The 10,372-nt window shown below is 44.3% G+C and overlaps 1 protein-coding gene across 1 annotated transcript; it reads left to right on the top strand.

The window, feature by feature from the left end:
- Positions 1-259: 259 nt before the first annotated feature.
- Edn1 (endothelin 1) lies at positions 260-6,984 on the top strand. Its single transcript, XM_008831613.3, has 5 exons — positions 260-898; positions 2,461-2,629; positions 3,920-4,075; positions 4,210-4,323; positions 5,768-6,984. The coding sequence occupies exons 1-5, from the start codon at positions 835-837 to the stop codon at positions 5,868-5,870; spliced, it is 606 nt and encodes a 201-aa protein (XP_008829835.1). The 5' UTR covers positions 260-834; the 3' UTR covers positions 5,871-6,984.
- Positions 6,985-10,372: the final 3,388 nt, after the last annotated feature.

Below are 10,372 nucleotides of genomic sequence, written 5' to 3'. Positions count from 1 at the left end.
AATGTGGTTCCCCCCCCCCCCACGGGGAAATGAAGACGGAGCGCGTCCCTTGTTTGATCCTGCTAAGAAATCGGACAGACATAAAAGGGAAACGAAGTGCACAATGAGCTCCCCCCACCCCACCCCCGCACACAATACAATCTATTTAAACTGTACTTCATACTTTTCATTCCAATGGCATGACTTTTTTTCTGGAGAACCTCTTGATTCTTGAACTCGGGTTGGCAGCTTGCTAAGGGGAAGCGGGCTGCAGCTCGGTGCCGGCAGGTTTAGCAAAGGTCTCTGTCTAATGGGTGTTTTCTTTTTCTTAGCCCTGCCCCTGGATTGTCAGACGGCGGGCGTCTGCCTCTGAAGTTAGCAGCGATTTCCTCTAGAGCCTGGCCTTATCTCCAGCTGCACGTTGCCTGTGGGTGACTGATCACACAATAACATTGTCTAGGGCTGGAATAAAGTCGGAGCTGTTTACCCCCACTCTATAGGGGTTCAATATAAAAAGCCGGCCGAGAGCTGTCTACACCAGACGCGCTCCTGCATCCGCACCGGGCGAGCGGCGGAGCCTGCGGACCGGGTCTGCGCTGAGTCCCCGCGGGTTCTGCTCTGCGCTGCAGCCGCCGCTCCAGCGCCGTCCCCGCGGCCGGAGAAAGGGCCACCCGTCCCTGTCGCCGGTGAAAGAGCCACCCGGGCCGAGGGTAGCGCCCGACCCAACAGCCAGAGGCGCTTTGGGAGATCCGCAGCCGTTTTCTTCGCTGTGCTTTGACCTCCGTTTGCAAGCAAGCAAGGTTTTTCTTTTCTTTTCCTTTTTTCTTTTTTTCTTTTTTTTGATCCTGTTTCAAAATGGAATATTTCCCCGTGATCTTTGCTCTGCTGTTCGTGGCTTTCCAAGGAGCTCCAGAAACAGGTAGGGGCAGCTTGTAAATCTCCGACCCTTCATCTTGCTTGTTTTCCACCTTTATTTTTAATTACTGCAGTGCAAACAGCAAGCGCCTTCCCTGCAAGTTACTTGAAGCTACTTACATGTCCCCGTGAAAAAAGTAAATTCCTCTTTTGAAACCTATTGGCTACAAAACTTAAAAAATAACTTAGTAATACTATTGCAGAATGTCTTTACTTGCCTTAAAACAAAACCCTCAAGAACAGGGGAGTGCACCTATGATTGAGCCAAAAGTATATTTGCAATGCCCGTGTTCATAGAGGTATACGGTGCACTTAGGAGCTTATTCAAACCCTGTCTTGATAGTGTGTTAATGTGTAAAATATTTAAACACTCCAGCTTAAAGCCAAAGAATTTTATTCGGGTCACTCAAGCTCTGGGTGAGCAGTAAAATCACCTGCAGACCAACCAAGTGTTGAGTAACCCGCAGGCTGTTTCAGGGTGAAGCAGATGTTTTCTTTAAAATGTGTCATTATTGACTTTGGGTTTCATTTGGCAGGTTTTTGGCATCTCCAAACAGTGTGAGCTGTACTTTCAGCTGTATTCACCTGTCCTGGGAGGGGAACTCAGATCATTCTTGCCTGCTTAAGGAATTAGACAGTGCAGTGTGTGTGTGCGCACGCGTGTGTGCCTGTACCACCACCACCCCCTCATTTTTCAAGGGTCAGTGGACATTTTTTGTCTTTTCATGACCCTAACCAAAGAGAAAGGATGTCAAAGGGCTGAAAAGTCTGGAATGTGATCATTTGAAATGTACAAAATTGGGCAGATAAGCTGCAATGCTAAATGAATAATAGAGAGGCAATGTTATATTGGGGCAGAGGGAAGTGGTGTGTCCCTCATAAGCAATGCTGCTCCAAAGATCCCGAATTCCAAACCCACAGAACCTTTCCTAGGTTCTGCAAACTGTGTCTTGGTTTCTGAAGGGGTCACTGCCTTCCGTAATGAATTGTGTCTCACCTGATCTAAATATAGCAAAGTTGATTTTTTCTTCTTTCTAATCGCCTCTTACTTTCTGCCTAATGCCAAAAGGTATTTGTGTGTTCTCTAGACCACTCTGCCCTACACAAGCTGGGGAGTGGTGGGTATCCCTAAAGGGAAGGTTATCCTTGGTGGGGAAGTAGCTCCAAAACTAGGAACAGGTAGCCTGCCTTGTTTCCCTGTTGGCTATCAGCCAACTTACCCTACACGGTTGTGCCATCCTAAGTTTTAAGCATGGGCTACCTCAAATTTCCACCAGACAGCATTGCCTTGAAAGCTGCTTCATGGGAGTCCCTCCCTGGGTATTTATCTCCTTGGCATGTGTGTAATCACCCTGCAGGTGGATAAGCCAGCGGGGTAAGGGTGAGGTATTGTTAAGCGTGGGGAATAAAAAGAGTCCTTTTCTTTTGTTTGTGTTTCGTGCTAAGGGCAGTTGTATGCCTTGTCTGCTTTTATTTGTACTGCTAGATTTGGCACAAATACTAAGATGCAGGTGCTCTGCGCTCTGAGGAGGCTGGTCCCGCTGACCCACTGTTTCTCTTTTACAGCTGTCTTGGGAGCAGAGCTCAGCTCACAGGCTGAGAATGGGGGGGATAAGCCCCCTCCCAGTGCATCCTGGAGGCCCCGAAGGTCCAAGCGCTGTTCTTGTTCTTCCCTAATGGACAAGGAGTGTGTCTACTTCTGCCACCTGGACATCATCTGGGTCAACACTCCCGAGTAAGTCTCTAGAGGGCATTGCAACTCCAGTCATTCCTCACTCTGCTTTCCTGAGCCTGGAGCCCAGTCAGTGGCTGTGCTGGGGAACTAGGACAAGAAAGTGTCTCTGTGGGGAACAATGGCCAGACAGGTCAACTTAGTGCTGAGCCATCCAGGAGAGGCTCTTTGGACATCCCATGCTCTCTACGGGATAGATGAGGGAGCTGAGGACATGTAAGAAGGCACTGTGCATTTTGAGATGAGGAACAAGAAGGACTTGACAGGATGCTCATACCTTCGGTTTAGGGAGTAAATGGCCCTGGTCCCTATGCAGGCTGACCCACCCTGTGCTTCTCATAGAAGGGTGGGGTCTGAGAGACAGAGGAGATTATATAGTCCAGTCCCTTTGTTTTACTTATTGAAAAACTAAGAACCAAAATGCCGAAGACCATTGTGCAGGAATGATCTGGCTGTGGCCCTAGAAGGGGTCCTGGATCTCCTGCTTTTCTCTTTTCTCTTTAGAAAACCCTATTCCAAGACAGAAATAAGAATACTTCTTATAGGTTTCCCTTCTACCTCCAGAGTGAACAAAGGCTGTTTTTAACTCTTAGTCCCCAACTCTAGTTCACCCATTAGAAGCAATCATTAGAAAGAACAAACACATTTATTCTGTCTACAATGGCTGGCCAAAATCCAAACAAAATCAAATCAAACCAAAGCCACGCCACGGTGAACCTAATCTCTAGTAGCGGTACTTCCAAAGAGAGGACTGTGTTCTTTAATGTAAGAATTGAAGTGGACACATTGCAGGTTACTGGAGAGTCCTTCGTACTCATATGATTTTACCCAAGTGTGGGAGCAGCGTGCCAGCATGCCCCACTCCACCAGGCGGCACTTTTGGACTTATCACACATGAATGAAATTGAAATCTTGTGCTATGGTTTTGTAGTCTTTCTGCTTCTCCCCCCGTGTAGCTGTTAACTACATAGCACACTAGAAAAGGGAGAACACATGAAACAGAAACCAGAGATGTCATAATTTGGGATAAAACTGTGCCAAGAAGTTGAACCTTGTTGAGTTGTTAAAATGGAATTTTGTTGAATCAGAAAAACTGGTTTTCTTGTGTGTGGGTGCAGACACTGAGGCCATTGATGGGCATGTGGGCCAAATGGCTTCCACACTTTGCTATCATGAGCTGTCCAAGTGATTTCTGACTTGTGTGCCCAAAGAGGTGGGGTGTCCCCAAACAATGTGCCACTTGGAGGACTATTAATTATGCTAATATCCTCTGTTCCTCTCTTTTGATAATAGGCATGTTGTTCCTTATGGACTTGGGAGCCCTTCGAGGTCCAAGCGTTCCTTGGACTCATTTCCCGCAAAGGCTGTCAACCACAGGACCAGATGTCAATGTGCTAGCCAAAAAGACAGGAAGTGCTGGAATTTTTGCCAAGCAGGAAAAGAACTCAGGTGAGAAAAAGCTCTTTGACTTTCCTGTTAGGAGACCTGTCTTCTTGCTTTAGAGAGCATAGCAGAGGCATGGAGGGTTAAGGTGAGTCTGAATATACCATTGCTGAAATGGTTTTCTTTCTGTGTCCCAACAGGGTCCAAGACACTATGGAGAAAGGCTGGGATAACTATAAGAAAGGAAAAGATTGTCCCAAGCTCGGAAAGCAGTGCATCTATCAGCAGCTGGTGGAAAGAAGGAAAACAAGAAGGTGAGAGGCTCATAGGAGCAGCTAGCCCTGGCCACGGGGCTAATGTCATCTTTCTTATTAGTCCCTCCCAGTGGGAGGAAGCCAGGAGGACAGTGACAAAGAGAATCTGCAGGCTCTATGGATTTTAAAAGAACAAAGGACTCTCAAATGTCGTGCAAGCCATGAGTGAAGATGTCTGCCCACTGGGTTGTAGGACACATTACTTGGTGTACAGGTGGATTTTCTAGACTAAGAGACACATTTGTCATTTGGTTATATCCAGTCTCCCCTTCTCTGAGTTTCTATATTTTCTGCTTTCCTTGAGAAACTAAAAATCATTTTGGAGAAAATATATTTAAGAATCAAAATATTATCTGTAATTGAATTCTTCAGAAGGTAGCAGTTATTCAAATGGCCAAAGGGAAAATAAAGTCATTAGGTAAGGTTGGTGGGGTTTAGAACGTGCTGTTTTCAGGCTTATTCCCACTCCTATTATTTAAATATGGAAATTTGTGGAGAGCCCTTTTCACGACCCAAAGCCCTTCTGTTCCTGGTGACGTGGGAAGTTGCTGGATTGGGCAATTTCACAGGTGGCTGTGGGCAGCTTTATGCTGATGATTCTTCCAAATTCTAATCTTTTGGAAACTGAGAGAACTGGGGAAAGAAACTCGCATTTAGTTCCTATCTCTGGAGCTCTTTCCAAGAAATCTGGGGGCAAGTTGCTCTATGAGCCAAGTGTTCTGAGCCCCCTTTGGCAGCAGGGAAGGACTGCTCTGTGGGACAGTGTCCGTGGCATTCTTCCATCTCAGTCAGGGACTGCTCCCCAGTAGACCACAGTTAGTGGGCTACCTGGGGGTGCATATTGTTCAGTTTGCTTTATGTCAACTACCAGACCAGTGTTACAGCTCTTCCTTAGTCCCTTCTCTTATACAATAAGAAAAAAATTCAGTATATTAGAATTGTCAAAGTATCTGCTTTAGATTTCCATTTTCTCTCCATCTGTGACCGTCAGTCACATATGCGATTTAAAACGTGTCAATGATTATTTAAACCTGTACTGAGCTTCTCCAGAGAGGCAGAGGTCAGGATGGGACTACAGAAGATGCTAGAACATTTCTCCTTGGACACATGTCCATGATTCCTTCCCCCAGTTCTAAGTATAAGGGCCACAGTTTATTTGCATAATAGTAATACAAACCACTTGAGGTTTTATCAAGGAGTAGCATATTGTTGTAGTGGGTGGTAATAGTTCAGGCACCAGATTTAGATTTGTTTGTGCCAAATTCTAATTTTAGAGGTTTCTTTAGCCAAGGAGTGATCTTTCTAGTGATCTTTCTTTCTTTCTTTCTTTCTTTCTTTCTTTCTTTCTTTCTTTCTTTCTTTCTTTCTTTCTTTCTTTCTCTCCTCCCATGTGTGTTTGTGTGTGTTTAAATAACATTTGTTTTCTCTTGTCTTGTTTGAATAGATTGGAGGCCATCAGCAATAGCATCAAGACATCTTTTCGTGTTGCAAAGTTGAAAGCTGAACTCTACAGAGACCAGAAGGTGACTCACAACCGAACACATTGACTACAGACTTTCTGGACCTTTCCGAAGCTGCAACTTCCCTAGAGAGAGCCCGGTGGCCAACTCTGCACTCTCCCCACCCACTGGAATCAGAGCAAGAGTATCTGTTCTGCTCCAACCATTTCTTGCTTCAGCCTGGCAGACCAATATCCTTGTTCCAAACATTCAAAGAAAGGTTAGGATGTTTCCCAACCTGTCTTCATTTGCCTTCACTGGTAGTGACAGATTTTGTCTCTTCTTGCTGTTTGGGAATGACAGTGGACCTCTCAGAGAGCAGAGGCATGATGACATTTGAATTAGGGTGGCATCTTCCATAGAGAGAAAGGAGATTCCACACCAGGGTGGAGTTTCTGCAGAAAGTCTTAAGGGAGTGTTTGTGTCTGACTCAGGCGCCTGGCACATTTCAGGGAGAAACTCCAAAGTCTATGCAAAGATTTTTCTGAGGAATGCACAAATTGAAAACATACTCGAAGGACAAACATTCGAGTTAAAAAAAAAAAGGACAAAGACTTCTTTTTAAGTCATAAAATGCAAAACTCAAAGAAACTGTTACTACTGTACATTAGGATGTGTTTCATGAATCTGAGCCTACCTCACCTATATTGGCACTGTTTAAATATTTCCCACCTTTAATTATTATCTCCCCAAACTCTTTCCTTTACCACCACCAGGCTCCCAATTCCTCATACCAAACCCAATGTGTCAGTCTGTAGTACATGAAACATTGAAACATTTCCATGCTAATCTGTTGGCTCTAATCTATGAGAGAAAAAGAAGATCGAATCAGGACCCTGTCTTTGACGTTTGGAAACAGTGGTATAGGGCTGTTAATGAAAGATATTAGAAAGTTGGTTATGTTTTAAAGCAGTAAAACTGTTTTCCCTTATGTAACTGGCTAATGGAAGAGATTAGATTGAATTTTGATGTACTTATTTTTTATAGATATTTATATTCAAACAATTTATTCCTTATATTTACCATGTTAAATATATGTCTGGGCAGGCCATATTGGTCTATGTATTTTTTAAAAAATGTATTTCTGAATGAAATTGAAAACATGCTTTGTTTTGCCTGTCAAGGTAACGATTTTAGAAAATAAATATTTTTCCCTACTGTACTGATTTGTGAATTATTTTTGATTTTCCTAAAGAGTGATCCAATGCAGTAAGAATTATGATGAGAAATGGTTAAAGATTGCTTTCTAGAAAGGCAGAAATTAGAAAGAAAATAGTGTGTAGGCTTAATAAAAAAGAACTTGATGTGGGTCTTTAAAATTGCCTTTATAACTGGGTGTGGTGGTGCACACCCTTAATCTTAGCACTTGGGGGGAAGAGGCAAGCAGATCTCTGGAAGATCAAGGCCAGTTTAGTCTACACAGAGAGTTCCAGGCCAACTGGGTCTACAGGGAGACCCTGTTTCTTCTAAGTTTATCCTTGCCAGATCATATAGTGTAAAGGAAACAAATACAAAGAAGAAATTTAATACTTAATATATACATTTGTGTATAAAAACTACCTTTAGATTGCATGAAGGGGGAGAAAAAGCCTTAACTCCTATCTTCCCATGAATAGAACCTTTGACCCCACTTTACCTGAAAATATTTCTGGGGCTCCATCCATTAACTTTGTCTTTCCGGCTATTAGGCAGGATGCAGCGGTTTAAGTTGATGGTGTGGTGAGAGGTGCTTTCTCCATATCGCTGGGCTGGAGGAAGGAGAGGAAAGATGATCCCCTGGTGTATGCAATTACACACTGTTCCATGCTGGGGTTGCTCTTAGAAAAAGGCCTGTTTGCTCTGGGGAAGTGGAGACTCCCGATGCCTTTTATTTGCTCAGATTAAGTATTTTGTCTATGAAGGAACATGGAGTACCATTAGCATTGCTTCGTCCATGCTTAGGACTGGCCACATGCCCACAGAAGAGCTGGCTGGTGCTCACTGCAGGACACCCGCCTTGCAGCACCAGCTTGGTTCCCACTTCTCTTTCTCTTTGCCAGCCACTAGCTTTCAGAAAAAGTACCGCAAATGGTCATTATCAACAAACACTCACAGGAACTTGATGAGCCTTTGAGAATCTTCACTGCCTTTAACAGTGGCCGAATGTCTATCATTCAATAAACATTAGCTATTGGGGAATCACTGCTGATCTAACAGTGACATGTTAGAAAGATGTCACATAGCTGTCTCCTGGTATACATAGCTAATATCCTGGGCAGTTTCTATCTTTACTGAAATTCTTTTTTTATCTTTTATTTTATTGAGTTAGTAAAATATAAAGCACAAAGTCTTCGGAGAAAGTGCTTATAGCAAAGTCCTTGTCACTGTGTGGTTCAAAGGACTCCTAAAGACCTGCCCACTCAACCAGGTACTTGGCCTGAACCATTCAATCATCAGTAGTCAACCCTCTGCACCAGGAACTTCCTCATCTGTTCAACTAGAGAGTGAGGGTATATTTTTCTCACAGTTTCACGAAAAAGTCCAAGATGACACAAAGACGTTGAGATGGTGTGAAGGCAAAGAAGGTCTGAGCTTAGAGAACACGGGGCTCTAATGCACATAAAAGGAAGATGGGGTGGGAGAAACCAGTGAGTGAAACAACATAGCTCGGAAGAGCGATGAGTTGTTTTTATTCGGTTGAATTCTTCTGTCCTTTTGCCTCATGAGTCCTGCTTCAGTACCTGTAGGAAAAATGAAAGACATGAAACAGCTTCTCTGAGGGACGAGGGTCAGCAGGGAAGTAAGGTGGGAGACATACAAGCAACGAGTGTTTTTCAGATACATACAGGAGAGACAGCAGTATTCAGAGCCTTGGAAGCCTGAGAGCTGAGTTTCTGGGGTGCTCTGCCACACTTGCTCCTGGTTTTCCAGTAAAAGCATACATTTTGGAAGTGCACTCACCAGAGATTTCTCTCCATACGTTAAGAGCCCAGCAGAGTTCTCAAGGACTCCCAAGGAGAACAGGCCCTGGGCAGGAAGTGGTGACCTTTGGCAGAGTCCTGAGGAGAGACCCCACTAATGAGTTCTTATTTTTCCCCAGGGAGTAGCTTCTTTTGTGATGGAAACCAGTGACTTTAATTCCACCTGTGCTTCTCCAGAACACACCGATTCAGGGAAGGATGCTCCGCCAGAATTCCCACAGAAGATCTTGCGTACACTGAGAAGGAACAAATGTTGTCTTAGCAGGAAGAAAAGCGAAGACCCAGAGAGGGAAATGACTGATCCAAAACTACACAGCGAACTAGGGCGTATTTGGATCCTGAATTGAGCATCACAGAGCTGGCTGTTTAACCCACAGGCCCATGGAGCTCATTTGGAAGAGAAGCCCAAGCAAATCTTAGCAGAGGGCTCTGGGGAGGGGCAGAAGGAAGGGGTGAAGGCAAAGTGTCTGCATGAAAGTGTCACCACCCAGCCCCGCTGATAATGTCAGCAGACTAAGGGGAAGCTGGGGTTCAGTGGTAGAGCATCTGCCTAGCATGTTCAGTGGTAAAGGCCCTGCCTGGGAAGCATTCCTGGCATTATAGAAAAAGAAGCGTGCAGGAAGAGAAAGCAGAGCTTAAAGAGGTATTCAGTTTTACGTACCACCGAACCAGCAGAGTAACTAGAGTTTCAATTATTTTAGATTTATTTATAAAATAAAACATAATGTGAGTGAAAGGAGACTCTTTTGGTCAGCCTTCGTTCACTCTACAACACAAGGCAGTGTTTATGCTTGTTTTGTTTCTGTTGTTTAATTGTTGTGTCCAAAGTCTTAAAAATGCTGCTTTTAAGCCCAAATTCTCGATGTGGGTAGCATCTTGTTTTATCCGTGTTCTCCATGGAATTCACCCTTTTTCCCACCTTGCTAGTTGTGTGATTCTTGGGATCCTGAGTCTGAAATTCAGGAGGAACCAATTGCGAGTGAATATTCTATAACCTTCTACAGTTAACAACCGCCTTCATCTGTGCAGGGAAGGTAGCATTCTCAAGCTCTCTCGCCTGCGACCCTCCTCCTGAGGACGGCCCTTTCAGGAAGCTAGGGCGGTATCGCAAGTCCGTTTGAAAGCCAGGGAAACTAATATTGAAAAGGAGATCGATCTCTCCAGAGTCCTGTATCAGACAAACAGCAACACTGAATCTCAAGACCCCTGGGCCTTTTTTGGTAAATTTTTCCAGAGCAGAATAGGTTGCCCTAGTCCTCTATCAGGGAGAAAGGAAGGCTATTTCCAGTGTGTGATTCTGATTTTGTGAGCTGTGAGTGCAATGAGTTTTTATTCTCTTTGGAAGATCAATGCTTCTCATGCACCCTGAGTTTTCATTGTGAACACTTCCCTTGTAGGATAGTTTATTTGCTATGACATTCTCATTATTCTAACGCACAGAGGGCAGAACACTTGTTGCAAATGTGCAACGCTCACCTGTAACCTGGTGTCATGGAAGGCTTCATCAACCCCTGCTGCCCATGAAGCCAATTCAGGAAAGAAACTGCTGAGACAAATATCATCATGTCACATCAAATCTTAGGCAGTGAT

The sequence above is a fragment of the Nannospalax galili genome, unplaced genomic scaffold (assembly GCF_000622305.1).
Source record: "Nannospalax galili isolate Female #2095 unplaced genomic scaffold, S.galili_v1.0 scaffold72, whole genome shotgun sequence".
In the NCBI taxonomy this organism is placed as follows: Eukaryota; Metazoa; Chordata; class Mammalia; order Rodentia; family Spalacidae; genus Nannospalax; species Nannospalax galili.
This window is presented reverse-complemented; position numbering and strand designations above follow the sequence as displayed.